Source organism: Montipora capricornis, chromosome 3, assembly GCF_036669925.1.
Source record: "Montipora capricornis isolate CH-2021 chromosome 3, ASM3666992v2, whole genome shotgun sequence".
NCBI lineage: Eukaryota > Metazoa > Cnidaria > Anthozoa > Scleractinia > Acroporidae > Montipora > Montipora capricornis.
Genome location: NC_090885.1, coordinates 70839366 through 70858459, shown reverse-complemented (window position 1 = coordinate 70858459; position 19094 = coordinate 70839366). Strand labels below are relative to the sequence as shown.

General features: G+C 39.6%; 1 protein-coding gene and 1 long non-coding RNA gene across 6 annotated transcripts in view; one reads left to right on the top strand and one right to left on the bottom strand.

Moving 5' to 3' along the window:
* LOC138043889 (uncharacterized) overlaps nucleotides 1–19094 on the top strand; it is a 29252-nt gene that overhangs the window by 1919 nt on the left and 8239 nt on the right. For 2 of the 4 annotated variants that reach the window (XR_011131355.1, XR_011131354.1), the window contains exon 2: nucleotides 13390–13496. The exons of the other annotated variants lie outside the window; for them this stretch is intronic. This is a non-coding gene — a long non-coding RNA (uncharacterized lncRNA). The remainder of the gene's footprint in view (nucleotides 1–13389; nucleotides 13497–19094) is intronic. 4 annotated transcript variants of the gene reach the window in all.
* The window catches only part of LOC138043881 (transforming acidic coiled-coil-containing protein 3-like), a 25842-nt gene continuing 8355 nt past the window's right edge, over nucleotides 1608–19094 (bottom strand). For both annotated transcript variants that reach the window (XM_068890377.1, XM_068890375.1), the window contains exons 6-19: nucleotides 18382–18440; nucleotides 16674–16752; nucleotides 15277–15328; nucleotides 14188–14347; nucleotides 12788–12913; nucleotides 8569–8637; nucleotides 8285–8353; nucleotides 7601–7689; nucleotides 6733–6776; nucleotides 6005–6072; nucleotides 5820–5912; nucleotides 4885–4991; nucleotides 3217–3337; nucleotides 1608–2455 (exon numbers count right to left, since the gene is read on the bottom strand). In XM_068890377.1, coding sequence (XP_068746478.1) covers nucleotides 2387–2455; nucleotides 3217–3337; nucleotides 4885–4991; nucleotides 5820–5912; nucleotides 6005–6072; nucleotides 6733–6776; nucleotides 7601–7689; nucleotides 8285–8353; nucleotides 8569–8637; nucleotides 12788–12913; nucleotides 14188–14347; nucleotides 15277–15328; nucleotides 16674–16752; nucleotides 18382–18440 — 1205 coding nt within the window. In that variant the 3' untranslated portion in view covers nucleotides 1608–2386. The remainder of the gene's footprint in view (nucleotides 2456–3216; nucleotides 3338–4884; nucleotides 4992–5819; nucleotides 5913–6004; nucleotides 6073–6732; nucleotides 6777–7600; nucleotides 7690–8284; nucleotides 8354–8568; nucleotides 8638–12787; nucleotides 12914–14187; nucleotides 14348–15276; nucleotides 15329–16673; nucleotides 16753–18381; nucleotides 18441–19094) is intronic.

Here is a 19094-nt window from a genome sequence, read left to right as displayed (position 1 = left end):
GAAAAACGATGGGTTCTGGGAACGAGAATGCAATGGAGGCAGAGAAGAGAAACCCTGGGAACGAGGTTGGTCAGGACCCAGTTGTTCGAAGGGTGGACAGCGCTATCCACTGGATAAATCACTATCCACTGGAACAGGATAACTCAATTGGTTTTGCTAGTGTTCATCCGCTGGATAGTGATTTAGTTTATTCTATCAGTTTGCCGACTTGCGGTTTTTCATCGATCTAGCTATACTTTTAAATGCGCGGTCAACTTGAATGATATCTTTATCGACCACGCCCAATTTGGTAGGTATCGTTTAGGGGTCTAAGAAATCTATCTGACGAGCAACCCCGCCCAGTTGTTATAGGAGTACCTATCCTTCAAGGCCCCAGGGGGCCGTATTGACGTGTTAACTCGTCTGGCGTTTGAGTAAAATCTGTAAGTGGCCACTGAGAGTTAAAGGGTTTATTTTTTGGGTGAACGTAGATGTTGTCAAGAGCATGGAGTTGAGGAAACAATCTTTCCTGGCAGTATTAGACTTGCATGCAGAGAGTAAGAAACTTAAGAGATCCTGGCTTTGGTTTACTGCTGAAGTGGGAAAGCGATCGAATTAAGCGTATGGCAATAGTCCTTATCGGAGTTGAGCCTGCAGGCACATTTTCTTTTATTTAAAACTACATGCAAAAGAGGCTTAAGGGTCAATTTGATACAAAATGACCCCCTTAGCCTCGTTCATGTGGCAAAACCTCTGATAACTCCGATAAGGGCTATTTGTCACTGCTGACCAATTTTATATGGGCAGAGTATAAAAGACATTTGACATTTGACATTTGACAGAACTGAGCGGCCAGACCAGGCATTTGGGAGGGCTTAACTCTACAACGGCTTCAAATTAAGACACTTCGAGGATGATACGTACTCCTCCAGAAGAATGCAAGGGATTATCATGCAACTGTTCCTTCAAATTGTTGTAATTTCGTTGTAATTTGCGGTTCTGACAAAAGGAATCACATAACTGTTTATTTCTATTCATTGCATTATAAAAACAATAGTCATCACGAGAAAGGACTCGAAGAATAAATGTTTATACTTCAAGTGCAGGTTGCAGACGAAGGTGACAAATGATCCTCGTGCTCATGTGGAAAAATCAAGGGGGCTTCACCGGGATTCGAACCCATGACCTATATATGCGATGCCGGTGCTATGCTCTAGCGACTGGGCTACGAAGCCACTCACACTGCAGTGGTTCAACTTTGCTCAGAAGCGTTTTTTTGAGAGAGGGACGGCACCCGGGAATGGACGTTGGTGTCGCACTCCTCCCCTCTCCGGAGAGGAAAGAAGTCCGGACACGACAGTGCGGCGGTAATACAGCCTAAAGGCGCTGTCACACTGAAATGTTCCGTGCAACTTGTCCCGCTAAAATGTCGCCAAAACATTGCCAGACAAGATGCATGAAACATTTCACAAGGGTTGTGTAACAGCACCTTAAAGGGAAGATAACTAGTGCGGCAGCGCACAGTGAAGGAGAAAACGGGAAAACGCCAACTGCTTCGGTTCCCGTTCGTTCTTCAAAAGCGTTGATAATTTTTAAGTTATGTAAGGAGTAGACAAAAACGATCATTCTATCCTTTTCTTATTTTTATTCTTATTACAAAAAGTATGATACAATTCTACACCCAATTAAGATGCTATGCAAATCTGTCAACTGGCAAACTACAAAAACATTTGAACCAGTCAAATGGGGGAAAAAAGCTCAGCAAACTTGGGAAAGATTTGGTTATTCAGTCCATCTAATAACCTTGGGTGCATGACGCTACAAACGTCACACCTTTCGTTTAGTAGATTTCAATTCAATACTGACGAAATGAGATTTTAAGAGGAGAATTTCACGACTGTACCAGATGAAAGAAGTCCAGCAAAAAACGAGTTTTCAAGTGGTAACGTTTTAACCAGTCTACACGACTGATATTAATGCATTTTCTAACCGTTCCTGTATGTGGTAAACAAAGGACAGAAAAGACTAACTCTTTTGTGAGCAATCTTCTTCTTCTTCTTCGCTGTCGCATATTGCTGGTGGTTCGGAACGCATCATATATATTTGGTGACCAAGAGGGGTTGTTTGACAACCACACGTACCTTCCCGCTTAACTTGGCGCAAAGTTAAGGTGACGCATTGGATACAAGTTTAGCTACGCCAAGGCTTCGAGGACTTCATTAGATCATCCCTGTCTTCAAGCATTTATTTTCTTTGATCACATGCTCAGTCGCTATGATGAAAGTTCTTGTTGGCGAGGCGTTGTTCCGAAAAGATAAATGTAAGATAATAGATTTTCACACCTTGTCGACGTAGTTAAAGAAAACTGAGTGCATTTCTCACGAATATCACCGTCTACACTCGCTTACTATCGATGTCCTCCCATTTTGTTAATGAGTTCGTCACATATGGATGTCAGTTCTGCATTTTCAGACACCTGAGAATTAATAGAATCAAGATCTTAGAGTAAGACTTCAGTTGAGGAATTTCTAAAATCAACCTATCTGAATTCAGTGATCACTTTCTTTATTCTCATATTCCGTACGTCTGAGTAACAACTTAGGTACAATGAGAAAATGTATCAGTGTGGATATTGTTAAAGTGCATGCACCTCAACTTAAATATTTTTCGTTCCTAATATAAATCTCCTTTACCCAGAATTTCACTTTTTCTGTGCCGTGCAAGCGATGTAAACTTGGCAGAACTAGCAGTAATTAGGACCCTCGACCGTGACGTGAGAGGCATGGGTCTAGTCTCGATTTTACGTCACAAAGAGCTTTGCATTCCTGTTTTCAAAGAAGTTTTGTGACGTAATATCGAGGATAGACCCATGCTTCTCACATCACGATCGTGGGTCCAAATTACTGCTAGTTTTGAAAAACTTTGCGCGTCTTACCCGGCAGATAAAAAGCAAAATTTTGATGTAAGAATGGTCAAACGTGTTTGCTTTTGGTGGGGAGATTAATTGCTGGTTTTCACTCACGTGATCAACAGCCATGTTTTTCGACGAAAACAAAAGGAAGCATTTGCATAATAATAGAGTTAAATTCCCGGAGGATTTGGTCGGAGCACCAACATGGCCGCCTTTTCTTTGTTTAGGGCACCAACATGGCGTTCGTGACGTCATGTGAAAACCGAGAATATTGCAGATGAAAAATATTTGAGTTTACGAGAACTTTAACAGCTACATGCACTCACCTTCTGTTGTAAACTCATTTCTAAACTGGCAGTTTTAGTTTGTTCTTTCTTGAGTGCAGCTTTCATGACTGCTATTTCGGACTCGTTTGATTTCCGTACTCTTGCAATTTCGACGTTTGCACTGAAAAAAGAGAAGAACAGTTCAGGGTCCGAAATTGCGCCTTCCTGGTCGCTAATGCGACTAAAAAATTTAGTACTAGCGACCAGAATTTAACAACTGGTCGCCAGTGAGCGACCTACCATTAACTTCAGAGCCGTTTGCCAACAGGTGTCTGACTTTTTATCCTGCCGATGTTTTTGAAATAAAAATGAAAGGACTTTTTCCGTTAACTACCTCCATAACGTCGCAAGCCGCCACGTTTTTTAGCGGTTTCTCATAAAATACGTATTGCAGACGCAAAAACAACGACTCAGTAAAGAGAAACTAGAAACTAGTGCGAAGGATATAGCACAGTAACAACATGGCGGCTTGTGTGCGACAGAACGTGACTGGTGTTTCCGTGGCTGAAATTTTCAACAAACTAAGGGGCAGATGGATTTCTTTATTACATTCGAGGATGGATACATTTTCTCTTCAAAATGTCCGCTTTTCGAAAGCGAAAAATAATGCTTGACACACACAACACCGCGTGGTCGTTGCTTTCTGGTATCCATAAAGAAGTTCAAAACGTGCATTTTCAAGCGAAAATTTTTGGCAACCACAATTTGCCATCTGGCGACTGAAAATGTTTATCTAGTTGCCAGTTGGCGCCCATATAAAAAAGTTAATTTCGGACCCTGCAGTTCAAATCATGTAACAGTCTAGAAAACGATCGTCGTCTTCCTCGAAATCATCGTACTATTCTACGGTTAGACGATCTCTGGTTTAACACAAACTGAGGCTTGGACCACAAGTGTTTTCCTCAGAATCTCCGCAGTCCGCAGTAAATACCTCTTACTAATCTCGTTTTCTAGGTCCGCACTGTAAAATTACGGACCGAATTTTTTTCCGTTGATTTACGAGCGCATAAATCAAAGGGAAAAAACGAGGATCCGTAAATAAACAAAATTTTGCATATTTAATGAGCAAAAACAGGACCCAGAAAACGAGGTTAGTAAGATGTTTATTATATCTCTGTGGCAATCAGCCGCGCGAGAAAGGAGACTAGTCGAGGTCAAGAGGTGCTGTAGAATACGGCCCGCCAATCTAGCCAATCACAGCGCGTATTTTGTCAAGCGCATCCACAACCATGTGCACCACACAATCTTGCGCATTCCACGACCGGCCATTCCGAAGTCCGTTCCCACATCCAATATTTCTCAACCTTACTCTTTTTTTTCTTGATACCAGTATCTAAGAGTAACGCAACGTCGACAATGAACCCACCTCTGTTGTCATTACGGAAAACAACTACATGATGTGTTCAACTCTGAATTTCGAGGATTGTTTGGAATGGGAATTCTACGAGCAAATTTTCATAGGCTATTTGTCACAGTTATTATCAAATTTCAATCATGCATCGTTGTTACATTTTTCCAATGAAAATGATCACTACTTCGCCACCATAATCCATCATGAATCACACGGACAAGGTCACGAAAGTAAATCATGCCAAGACCGTCCCACCCAAGATAGGGGGATTCCAGCGATACACACAACTTGGAACGAGTAGGATCATTGATACAAACCTCTCTATTTTCTCTTCTGCGTGTTTCTTTAAAAGACGATATTTTTCTTCCGAGCGCTTGAGCTTCTCCTGGTAGTCCGTCGTCGCTTTTTTGAGAATTTCTTCGTTCTACAATACAGTAAAAATCTTTAACTAACAACTCGGAAAGTTCCCTAACGATCCTTTAATATAGAGCTGAACCTCATAAGATCTCGTTACGCCGTTAATTTTTGCGTCGCTTCGTTTCGTTAAGCTGGACACTTCCAGTTTCGACGATTTTTTTTAGTTTCTGCACCTTTAACTCACACAATCAAGTAATTTTCCATTCGAACTTCGAATTTTCGTATAATTTTGCAAGTCAGCCATTGCCAAGAATGAGAAAAGTTTTGAGTGAGGATTTCATTAATTGCGTCCGGTTTTTTTTTTCGGCGCGGGGTGTGTAGAGCAATGGACGAAACAATAAAGATAAAACGCAATACAGCTGCACCCAAAATGATATATCAATCAGGCGGAACAAGAGGTTGTATAGGAACACATGACCTCTGATGTTTAGGGTTGAATCGTTAGCTCTTCATAGGTCAGAGATCTCTTTTCTTTTGCGTTCGCTACTGGGCTGACGAGTACGGGAAAAGAAACTCACTGTGTTGAGCATGCGCGGCGGTTACTTAGCGACCGAATCCTCACGTGATACATCATGTTGTGTGGGCTTATTTAACAACAGCGGAATTTGCTGTAAAGGAATGCGCAGGTCACAGCGGGCTCAAGTCACAGTCAGCAAACATATCATGAGGCATGCGTTTTAAACAGTGCTGCCCAAGGCCGTAGACGGCGGTTACATCAAATTGACATAGGTCTCTTTTCCTGACCCGTACTCGTCAGGCCAGAGAACGCGAAGGAAAAGAGACCTCTGCTAGCAAGGAAATCAAGCTTCAAACTGTACTAAAAAAGAAACATTACCTTTTTAAAATTCTCAACGACTCCTTTAAGTTTTTCGTATCTTCTATGGAGGTCAGAGAAAGCCGTTTCAACCGCGGTCAAGTCGGATTGAAGCTGTAAGAGAAGACAGTCATATGGTAATAAAACACAGGTTTGTCATTTCCTCTCTACATGCTAAAGCAAACAGAAATGCTGTTAGTTTGTACCTGATCTCTCTCCTTGACCACTTCCGATGTGGAATGGTCATAATGATCCTGCGACTTTTGATTTTTTTCTGTGAGGAAAGAGAAGAGGAGAAATTATACACCTATTACAGACCATAGAAAAATGGTTTGGGAAGGTGAAAAAAACAGGCCCTTGATCAAGCGAGATAACTTAAGGGAAACATGGTTATCTTACAGTGATGAGGAGCAAGGGTTGCACAGTCGGTTAGTGCGCGGCCTTGGTGCATAAGGTCCTGAGTTCGATCCCCGGATCTGACATCCTTGTTTCGACTTCTTTCCTTTCAGTGTAGACTAAGTAGCTTTAAATACCCTTAAAACGGAGCACTGATGGAAAGAGGGGGGTAAAATGAGCGCACCGTGGGCTTCCTGGGAGAGTACTCTCTAGAGAGTAAAGGAACTTCCGACGTTAAATAACGTGTACCTTTACCTATGAACAAATTGGTGTTGATTTTCACAAATGCTTGGAGCAATGTCTCCTTCCACTACAAAAGTTCGAAATGAATGGCAGTGTCCTCGAGATAGAGATTTTAAAGTAGTGTTGTGTCATTTTCAAATGCTACGTTCGATCACTTGCAGCCGTTGCAATAACAATTTTACATGAAAAAAAGGTTCAGAATGTTGGCAGTGCTTTTTGCACGAATTACAGATCTAAACGCCAAGAGCAGCTACTCATGATTACCAGTGTTCCACACAAAGAAGTAGTTAGTTACCTATCATATCTGCAATAGTCTTCTCATACTCCTGCATGACAACCCTAATAAAACACAAATCCGAAATATCATGAGCAGTAAATTGGAAGAATTCATCAGTTAAGTATTTAGCAACAACATTAAAAGAAAAACTGCATTTGGGAGAAAGAGCGCAATCGAGTGTAAGGAAAAAATAATAGGAGTTTGGCAAGCCAACCGGCTGATAGACATAGGCATTAGGACGCCATGTTCTTTTCGACAGGCATTCGTCAACGATCGCAGTTTTTACCACAATTGCTTGTAATCTCGCGATCTGATTGGCTAATGTGCCGTTGTCGATAAGAGTATAGACAACGCTGCTCGAGTCAATTTCTCACGCAATGTAATAGCCAATCAGGAACGCTCTTTTTGGGAAATAAAGCTATCATATTGCGAGAAAGCTATAGACAACGCTTGCTCTTTCTTTGTGTCATGAATTTGGTCACGCTCTGAAATAAACACTTTCTTTGGTGTTATGGTAAAAACCAAATCGAAAGTGGTTCAGCGTTGTCTGTACTCTTATTGACAACGATATTCGTCATCACAGTGGGCAATATTGTTGAGGACTCACGAGGGGCACATTTTAACCACTGTGATGACGAATATCTTTGTCGACCAGAGTACAGACAACGCTGAACCACTTTCGATTCGTTGAATTTTAAGGATTTAAAATTCCCGATTTTTGTATGACTACGACGCTCCTTCAAAAAATATATGCATAAAATGTTCGCGCGCAATCTGAGTACGAGACTCACGTTTCCCGTTGCCAGCCTTCTTTCGTTCATATTTCTTGCTTCGTTTCCGTTATTCTAGCCGGACTGAGCGAACAATACGAATACGAACCGCTTACCTCAGCTCTCCTGTTTCCCTCTTGAGCTGCTCGTTCCTATCAGTTAGTTCTTTGCTCTCCATATCGCGAATGGCTGATTCTTCTTTCATCTTAACCAGAAGAAAAAGTTAAAACTGGTTTAGCGCGGACTGACATTGGTTCGTGACGTCGATTTTTCTGGCCTTTTTAGCACGCTTCCCATCTTTAAAGGGTGCTTAGTTTCAGCAGTGGCAGTGGCGCTGGTGAAAAGCGACATAGTTACAGCCATCGAACGCTTTTGAACGTTTACCACTGAGCAAACAAAGAAGGCAGCCATAGACAACTAATATGACTCTCGCATTGGAGCCTTAATTCTTTTTTTAGAATTTCAGCTAATTATCTAAGTTATAATGGGAAAAATGGTACAATCCTGGTCATTTCGGTAAAATCAGGAAAGAAGAATATTTTGAAAAGTATTTATATTTTTTTCCCGATAAAATCCTCTTGGAATTAGCGGATTCATCTCCACCCAAAACAATTGGTTTTCTCACGGTAAGGTTGAGCTCAATAGTTTTGTCTTCTTGGTCTAGTGATAGCTATTACCCTCGTACTAATCAAAAGCTCACCAAAAACTACCTACTTATTGGTTTATCTTAAGCCTCAGTGCGCCTTCAGTTCTGCGATTGAAAACAGACATTACTTTCGCGTACTTTACACTTGGTCTACCTGCTGACGTAATTCATTCGTCTCTCTTTTTACTGCTGCAGTTAACTCCTCTTTACTGAAAAACAGCGCCTAGACGTAAAATGAATAAAAATCATCAAGGTCAAACATAACTATTGATAATTCCCCTTTTTTCCAAAAGGTCTTAATAGCAGTAAGTTTAAAGAGGACGACGACATGAAGACATGTAACTGACGACGACAAATGGTTCTGTCGGAACATGTCTTCAAAACGTTCAAGTGTCGTCTTGTCCTTCTTTGAAATAATCATCTGTACGGGATTCTTGCCTGCTTACGAAGAGTCTCTATTTCCTTCTTGACTGCTTCGTCCAAATCTTCCTTGCTGTAAAACAGAGCCTAGAAAGTCCACAGAAGAAGAATTTCGTCGATGTTATTTATTATTCCTAAAGTTAAAGTGCCCCAGTGATTTTAAAAAATCGCTTCTTTTCTTCTTCTTCTTCAGATTTTGAAAGTGTTTGCTTACTACCATTTGCGTCCATCCTTGAAGCGTGACGAATTTTGCCCGACGTTTTACATCTCTGCTCGTTTTGCAATGAAAAAAAAGAAATTCAAAGTTAACAAGTTTGGAAGGAGGTAAATTACCGTCCAGGAGTCTCTTTCAATTTGAGTTTTTTCATCGCATGAAGTCCTTCCTTCGGTCTTTCTGGTATCTTGCTCATCATTATCCAAGTTGCAAAGAAAGTCACTTTTTAGATATATACGGTAAGCGCGGGTCTTGGGACGATCTGTAGTAGAGTTGTAGTGTTTACATGGATTAGTCCTTTCAGTGGGTTTGGTTTTCACGCTAGGTGACGACCCCTCGAACAATTGTAACTTTAATCGAAAAATATCCATTCCTTCGATATGTTTTGAGGACTGAAGAAACGGCAATTTTGAGGCACGCACACTGGGATTGTCGTTCAAAACGACATGCTCGCCTTCGTCATTTTGATAAAGTATACCAAATTCGATATATGGAAATTCACGGGTTTATAACTCTTCAAGACTCCAAGGCAGATTCATAAATATTTCCGCTCTCACGAAAAACCTGAAAACTTCAACAGCAAGTGAACAAAACATAACCGCCAACGTTTCATTGATCAAAAGTGACACATAACCGGCCAAACCGTGAACGTTTAAAAAGTAAAACTTCGCGCCAAATTCGTCACACTTCAAGGATGGACGCAAATGGTAGTAACATCTGACTGGCAAAATTGTGAGCTTTGATTTTTATTCAAAAGCCGTTTACTTTGAGTGTAAATTTTGGATTTCACGGTCCGCTATTATTCAAGTTCAAAACTGACCGATTGCACCTCAGAGGGTTGGACCCAGGGAAAAGTGACGTCACTTACTCACTAGCTTAAAATTCCTGCGTGTAAATGCAGCTTACTATATACGCAAAACGCGAGCCTGAGTTAAAAGGCATATTAATTCTGCGGCGTACCAACGCATTGCATTCTTAAACTAGTGAGCCTTTGAAGTCATTTTCCCCTCGATCCAGCTCTCTCAAGATCTCAAAGTTACTCCAGTTAAAATAAACAGGTGTCCCTTTGAAATGAAGGCTTTGACATTTTTGTCGCTTAGTGTTTAGTTAAAACAGTTTTGAAATCCAAAGAAAAATAAGAATTGATTTTTTGGTCACAGTGGCACTTTAAGCCAAAGTTGCAAGTAAACGTACTTGTTTTTACGAGGGTAACACGTGACAGTGAACTAGAGTTTCTGATAAACTTTTGGCCCTCATTGTGCACCTTTTACCCCTCATTCCTCCGTCGATGCTCCGTATTTACGAGTCAAGTTAGCTACAGCTACACGGATCAGAGGAAAGTCGAAACAAACGTCGATGGAATGAGACGGGAATCGAACTGGCGACCTCCAGCTTAGAAGGACGCGCATGCGCACTAACCAACTGAGCTACGCCTGTCTTAAGTACCCTTCTACTGAGGTCTGGGAGGATTATAATTGAGTCCAAAAATGATTTCTTCATTGCTTTGGTTTTGCAGCACTGTTTCATGATTGGCTAAGCAATCTCACGCCATATTCAATGACCATTGGAATAATTGAAAATCTGAATTTCAAATTACGATCAACAGTTTCTATTGGCCATGCCGTCAATCTTTGTGACGCAACGGGCAGACGAGTCACATGCATTGTTGTGATTGGCTGATTTCCATCATTTTTTTCTGGTTACAGCGAATATGACTGATGGCAGAAAAAGCCAAATCGTTGGTCGAAAGTTAAGACATCCTTTTTGTGAAAAGCACGGTAAGTTTGGTTTACCTTTCGAAATAACACCAAAGTAAGGTCAATCTTGAAAATATTAAACTTACGTCGAGTCTCTAGTACGAAAAACAAAACACTGAACACAACATAGCGGCATAGCTGGTACATGGCACTGAAGCAATTCCCTGTGGCGCGAGATTTTTTGGCTAGTCACTTACTTTAGACAACTGAAGGAAATTTCCTTTAATATTAATTAAAAAACTGAGCTTTTCGCCATGTCGCAAGCAAGCATGAGCCAGATGACTTTCCCAAGCTCGTTCCGACGGTTGCATGTATTTTCCTTTCACATGATTGGTTCATTTGACTGTCTGTGTCTGTTGTGATTTGCCAAAGTCATCAAACAGGTTTTTATTCTTATGCACTCTAAAATATGGCGCGATTAGTACACTCTATATTTGTGAAATTCGCAGAAAACAACATCGTCGACCAGTCTTTTAGAGGACATGTAAATCCCAAAATACTAGTTACTCTTGTTCATTTAAACTGTCAAGCCAATTTCAAAGACGTTACTAAAGCTGTGTGTTGAGCTCAACTTCGGGAACAAGAGTCAAATATGACTTTCTTGTAGATGAAAAACTTACTGCGACACTTTTTAAAACATTTGAAAGCCACCGCCAGATTACACCATCGACCAACCTTATTTTTCTTGTTTCGTGGTCCGTGAACTGATTGTTCCAGGCAAACAAAGGCCTTTAAAAAACTCCAAACTACCATGATCACTGATCTTTGATCCACAAAGAAAGATCAAATTAAATCCACCAGGACGAAAAACCGCATCACGAAAAAAACACATTGCAAAGGCAGCAAAGTCATTTTGCTACAATTAAATTTCAACCAAGAAACTCGTTTTTTAACATGACACAGTCCAAACGTCTTTATGATCCGTCGACAATCACTTAATTCATTCCTTTAAAATTTTAAAAGCGTTATCCAGCCACTTGAAAGTCGCTCATCACCAGTTAAAAGAACGTTTCGCGCGTAAATGGCTTCAGGCTTCCAAATAAGGAGATTAGCGGACACCATGATTGACAGATTACAGAATATTAACCAATAGACGACCAGCTTCACTCTCGCTGCTGTTTTTAAACCATTTTCAGGTTTTTGGTTTAACACCAGTCGAGTAGGTCACAGATTATTAATATTTAATGACCACAGAATCGTTCATGGAAAAATCCGCAAGACAGCTGCGTGCCGGGAGTTATTGAAAGCCGTCAAAAACACTACAAATACAATGGCTCACCAAAGACATAATTTAGTACCACGCAATAACACGTCTTATTGAAATTAAAGAGACGGGTATTTTTGCACGTTTTTAAATATTCACCAATTTAACTTGTCAGTCTGTGAAACGAACGCCATGCTCTTCTACTCGAAAGCAAATTTTCATCGTCTTTGATTTTACCTGCATAAAACTGAAATGCTCAAAATCTCAAAATGACGAATAACGTTAATACATGAAGAAACAATTACAGCTGCTTGCAAGCTGCTTGTAATAAAAAGTACGATTTCGAAGTCGTTAGCACAGAATCCTAAGCCCGATGCGATTTTCCGACTGAGCAAATAAAGTGGCTACAACTTCGGTCTGAAGACAAAATGAAGCTTGAGTTTTGAAAAGCACACATCTGAGCCAAAGGGGAAATGTTTGGGAAATATAAACTTACTCTTATTAAGCTATGAAGATTTCTTTCCTAAGAAAACGAGGTGCAAGCTACGAAGGGATATAATTCAAAAGCTGCTCTCAAATTCTGCGAGGTTGTGTATTTTTTTAAATTGACTTAATTCATAGCTGGTAAAATATAACGATAAAGTCGGCTGAGATAAGGATTAAAATGCGACATACTGGCAACAACTGACACTAAACCAGAATTAAAATAGAGCACATTCGAGCCAAGTACTAGTGAGGAAAAGCTGTTTTTGAGCAAGGTTTGCGACAATAACAACATTTCCAGGCTAACAGCAACTACAGACAAACAACAGACAAGCAAAACCATACAAATTTTGTATTTGCTGTCTGTATTCGAAAGGAAAATATATGAAACGGCCAGTTGTGTATTCTTGCAAACGAAACTCACATCGCAGAACACAGCAACTGCATGATAACATAAACATCGCACAGGTTCGACGACAAATCCATTGCTGAGAAAGCTTGTCTTGTGTGCCCATAGTCTAAATTACAATACCAATGTGAAAGAATTGTCAACATTGATTGAAATGACTTAAAACTTACCTTCTCTCGAGGCGGTTCTTCTTCGTTAGGCTCAATCTTGCTGGTATCTGGTGTTGGCTGGCTTTGAACAGTACTCGATTCTTCTGCGATTGGTTTTTCCTTCCTTTCAATTTCTTTATGCATCAGCTGAAAAATAACCCATTAAACCACAAATATTTTCATTTTCGGAAGGTGGCGGGTTGCCTTAATGCATGCTATTTTTCCCCAAGTCTGACCAGGCTGAAGATAGCAAAATAATTTGAATATATTAACTTTTTTAATCTGCGGGAACAAGAGTAATGGTGGAGTAATTTCGTTCTCCCGATGTTTTTATTCGTGCATAAGCTTTTGTAATATCCACCCAGCGTAACTAGTTTATTATTGCAGTTCTTTGCGAGAAGGCGAAAAGAGGAAGCGAAATGTGGTTTCTGAGAGAAATAAACGCATGCGAAGAAATTGAAAACAAAAATGATTACTTAAAAGAGAGGAGGAAATCACATTTTAAGAGTATTCTTCTGACTTTCACAGTGAACAGTCATAAGTTTTTCGCAAAAAACAGAAAATTGAATACTCCTCCAAGAAAGCCGGTAACAAACTAACTTAGGGCGCTTTCCATTTGACAGAACTGACCGGCCATTTGGAAGGACTAACCGTCTCTACAACGCCTTCATATGAACACACTTCGAGTATGATACATATACTCCTCCTGAAGAATGCAAGGGATTATCATGTAAGTGTTCCTTCAAATTGTTACGTTTTCTTTGCAACGGCCAGTTCTGACAAAAGGAAAACGCCCTTAGATTGCCTTGACTGAAGCGTGCACCGAATTTTTTTTCCCTGGTTTTTGAATGTCCAAATTCCCTCTGTAGTTGAACGGCAAAGACTTTTTCAGCAAAAGACCTGCAATATTTTGCAATTTCTTATCCGGAAAATAAATTTAAAAAACCAGCAATTCAGACTAGGCGGATTGCAGTTCGAACCAAGCATCATATGGCCTCAAAAGTTTTGAGCCTTTTTCGAAACCTATACCTCACCACTCGTTGCACCGAGACGATGCTACAATATTGAAACAAAACTAAAAATAGTTTGAACCAGGAGACGATATACTTTGAAGGAATTTGATCCTACAGGTGAGCAAAGTCCTGAGAAAAAGTGTTGTTGGCGACTGACGCTTAGACAAAACCGGAAGCGGAAGTCATCTTCTGAGTCAAGTGCAATCAAGATTTGACATTGGGAGATGACTTGCACACGCGTTTGTCAAACATTACGCACCCATGACAGTCGTCATGACAACACTCTTTCGGTCAGGATCAAACTCCCAAAAAATGAATGAAGTTTGTTTCAACCCCTTGCTTTTTCAAAAATGTGGCCCAAAATAATGCGCATTTTGTTCTATTTACATCATTTCCATCAAGTTTCACCTCGTTCAATTTTGAAGGAGAGAAATTCAATAGCTTGTCGACTCCACATGGACTTTCAGTCTGTGTTGAGGTCAACTCCCTGGGGGCAGGACGTGACGCTAAGCCGGAGGCTTTTGCGCGGGGTACTGGGGAATCCATCAGTAGAAGATTGTCACCCATGCTGAAACAAAAAGCAAGCATTTATTTTATTTCAATTTAGAATGAGCAAGTGTTCAAGGCCGTTTAAGACTCCTCCCACTAATGTGGCCTGGGTTCGATTCCCAGACTCGGCGTCGCTTATTTCCCTTTCGTAAACGGTCGTTGCCATTTCTCAGAACGGTCGTTGCCATTTGAAACGCTCGATGCCATTTTTTAGCTCTGAATTACACTCATTAGGTCTAAGAACTCAAAAGGTTGCGGTTACTGGGAGTTGTGTCTCGCTGGTCATATGAATTAGGGTTCGGGTTAGGGTTCTGTTTAAGGTGAGGGTTAATAAACCGAGTTCGATTCTTGAAATTTTCGGACTTTTATTTTCCTCCAGTTTTTCTTTTATAAATGTTTTTTTTTCCTTTTCTGTCTTAATTTTTGTTAATTTTTTTTCTTAGTTTGTTTCTTTTAATTTTCTTTGAAGTGAAGTGTGTAGTCGACCGTTATAAATGGCATCGACCGTTTCAAATGGCAACAACCGTTCTGAGAAATGGCAACGACCGTTTACGAAAGGGAAATTTGCCTCGGCGTCATATGTGGGTTGAGTTTGTTGGTTGTATTCTCTGCACCGAGAGGTTTTCCTCCAGGTACTCCGGTCTTCCCCTCTCCTCAAAAACCAACATTTGATTTGATTTACATTGATTGTTAATTTTAGTTTACAATGTTCCCAATTAGTGCTCCAGCGCTAGAGCGACAAAAGTGCACACTTAAATAAAGTTCCATTCCTCTTTTTCCTTTTAATTTTACATGAATTTTCAACATCGTCTAGAGTTTCATTCAAGCTTGAGAAAGCAGAGATCTGGAGCAAGTGGATGCTTAAAAGAGTAAATCAAAATCCCTTGCTGCACATTTTTAGCAGCTCTGCTGTAACTGAACTCAAATTCAATTAAAAGTCTGACTCACTTTGGTGGCTTTGAGGGTAAAACATCCCTCATGCCTACTCTGTTTTTCACTGCTGCAAATAAAGATAAAAAGATTGAAGATCGTTACGTAAACGACAGAAATGAGAAGAGGCCTTGCTCTACCGAGTATGTGATAGATGACGAACCTTCGCTGATCAACAGCATCAGGAACCACCTTGTGCATCACCCAAGGACACAGAAAAATTTCAAACATTTGGTGAGAATCGAACCGACGACCTCCGGATTACATCACCGTTGCTCTACTGACTGAGCTACAAGGCCAGACGGGAGCAGGCCGTGGACAAATCGAAGACAAATTGGAGAGTGTGAATGAGCATCGTCCTTAGTTTCTTTACGAGCAACATAAGCAGATGCCTTAACTATTCAGTTGGTGTCGTTTTTCCACACAAAAGATACATGGTAAAATCCTACTGCACTTGCATGTAGACATGTATTTTGCTATTGCTTATCACGCAAGTGGAGAAAATTAATGACTTTGAAGAGCATTAACATAGCTTTCAAGCACCAGACTTGTATTTTTTTCTAAGAGCAACAGAATGGACAAGCTAGCTGTTTTGCCTTTCAACTCTTTACCAAGAAACCCACTGTACACATTACTGTGCTTTTCTCGTGGTCAGTTTTACTTAGGGCGCGTTCGATTGACCCTATTCCGGAACAAGAATACGTGGAGTGATGATTAAAACGGTATGTTTGGCGCGTTTCGAAGCAGCAAGGATAATAAAAATATGTTTAAAATAGCATTTTAGCGGATGCTTGACAATTTGAATCTCCGTAAAAACCAAGGATTTCTACCATGTATTCCATGTATTCTTATTCCAGAATACGGTCAATCGAACGCACCCTTAGTGACACAAACATAAGGACAAGCAACCTGCACTGATGCATAAACATGGCGCCTTTTGTCCTCATGGACGGTACTGTAACCACCGCGAGCAAAACTCAGGAGGGAGTTATATTTAATATAACTCCCTCCTGAGTTTCTCTCACGGTGCCTCTCTCCACCCAGGTGTATAAATGGATACCGGCGAATTAAATGCTGGGGGGTAACCCTACGATGGACTGGCATCCCATTCAGGGGGGAGTAAAAATACTACTAGTCGCTTCATGCCAAGGAAACCGGGATAAGTTCCGGCCTGATGGGTCTCTTGGCTCGTATGCTTGTTTACCTTTTTAAAAATGAGTTTCTGTATGTTGCTTCTGCTAATGTTTGCATAACTAATCAAAACCATCATTTCGCTCACTCAAGCCCCTCTCGATGCGCAAATTAGATAGAAAGATCTGGTTAATGATAGATAAGCTGCATATACATGTAGGTTTCCCTTAAACCCTCAGCAATTTCTCAGGGAAATACAAAAGGTTACTGCAGAAATTACTCACCAGGACTTTGAGAATGTGGACTTGGTCCTTTCACAAGAGGGTCAAACTTTACATACAGGGATTGACGAGCCAAGGCCGACTGCAATCACAAGACCAGAAAATTTACAAGCATGAAAAGTGCATAAAAAAAGGCTTTTTGTTTTTGTCTTCAATGTTGCCCAGAGGTCAAAATTATGAATTTTAAGTATCAAATCTTCAGAATAAATCACTTAATATAAAAATATGAAAACAGAGTTGTGAAGTTGCAAATGAAAACATAATACATTTGATTATCTATATCTTCATTCACACAGCTCTGTTACGAGTGTCTTTAAATCATTAAGGTATTTTCATTGTACAAATTCTTCAAGACAGTGTGAATTAACTGGTGGCATTTACAGATTTTCCAATCCACAATTGTTGCACAAAAAATGGACTAGAAATCATTAAAAATATCTCCTGTTTTAATTTGGAAAAAGGTAGAACCAAAATAACGTTTAACCTACCAAATATTGAAACAGAGTTCTTCATTTGCAAAAGAGATTTGTTAACAGTCAATACCAGTTATGTGATAACTTCTGAAGTCTGGACTCCTTTTGCCTGTTTTCCAACTAATCCTTTTTGCTGGCAGGTGTTTAAATGTTGATAGTTAAGAAGCCGATTGGAAAGCAAACAACACGAGATTTTAGATTAAAAAAACAGGTTATATAACTCGTCTGAGAAGTACAACATGACATAATAAACGATTTATAACCAGTGTCTGATTTGAAATAGCAGGAAGAGGCATCCAAAACGTATTAATTTTTGCAAATGAATGTGTCCTGATTTTAAATTATTACTCTGATCTGCAAAAAATGCTTTTAAGTATCTTGTCTGTCTGTTCCAAATGTAATAACATAGCAGTAAAGAAGAGGACAATTATTAGCTAAGGAAGTAAGTGACATGATTAAGTTAGAAGATCTTCTTAATATCGAGAGATCACTCTTCAAAGAATGCAATACCTGCAGTTTAAAGGCCCGATATTTCACACCTTCTTTTACTACTGCATTTAAAGATTATTTTTGAGAGATCACCCTTCAAAGATTGCAATACATACAGTTTATTTAATATCTAAAAGGCCTGATATTTCACACCTTCCTTTACTACTGCATTTAAAGATTATTTTTGAGAGATCGCTCTTCAAAGATTGCAATACCTACAGTTTATTTAATATCTAAAAGGCCTGATATTTCACACCTTCCTTTACTACAGCTTTTAAAAATCGTTTGCAAAGAGGCAAACATAGCTCTCACAAATGCATGAGTTCTGAGAGTCTAACATACATTTCAGCCAACTTAACAATATTACTATCATTAACTTTGCTCTAACATATTACTTATAATACAGCTGTATTCACTCTGAAAGTATCTGCACAGTTCTTAAGTTAACGTAAACTTTATTTTTGAGCTTGTGATGGAGAGCTGTACTTTTTCTTACTTTCCCTACTTTTTCCACTTCAATTATATTCCCAAAGAAAAGCTCAAGGGTTGTACCTTAAAACACAAAAACAGAATACCATAACTTACAGCATAGATAAAGAATTAAGAGTTAGTGAAAACTTTACAACAATTCTTGGTCATTGGATGGAGATATAAGGCACACCATGACGTGAAGTGTGCCATACTGCAGTAGAACACTGCTCATTCATTATTAATAAATTTTTTATAATCAACTTTTAAAGATGACCAACCTCTTTGAAGTCCGCATTGCTGGTACCACATTTTTCAAGGTAGTCCAGTTCCCACATGGCTGTGAAAAAGGATAAAATTGTTCATTGATTTTTAAAACCTTTCTAACATAAAACAGGTTTCTTTCATACAAAAAGCTGCACTAATAATAAACCAACGTTGTCATTATACTGACCCGTACACTAGAATGGTACAATTTTTCATTGTTTAATCTCACGTTTAAACTCAGTTTTTCGACTCTGTCACAGTACAAAGGCTCCTCTCTTCCCTCGCTCAATGGTTCTTGCATGTGTCATTTTCCATAAATGGTAGTAACTACTTAGACCTCCCCTCTGGGGTGGGGTAGGCCTAGAAATTCTCGCACCATGCTAAAATTAAACATAATTTAGAGGCTCTGAGTTCTAAATGAAACTAAAATTTGTATAAGCTTATTTCCAAAAGCCCTTGAGATGATGCCTTCTGTCTAAAACTGAATTTTACCAAATATCAAAATTGGACTATTAACCATAATAATAATACACATCAAAAAATTTCTCCATTCTGATTTGCTAAGAGAAATGCAGTTTTCAGGTAACAGTGCAGAAAAGAGGTAGCGGTAATTCAGTGCAAAATGAAGCAACAAACCAAACATTCTGCTATTTAGCATAAAATAATAAGCACTTGTAAGTTTTTTTCAAAGACTACAAATTGGACTTGCCCTGTGGGCTCATGCAAT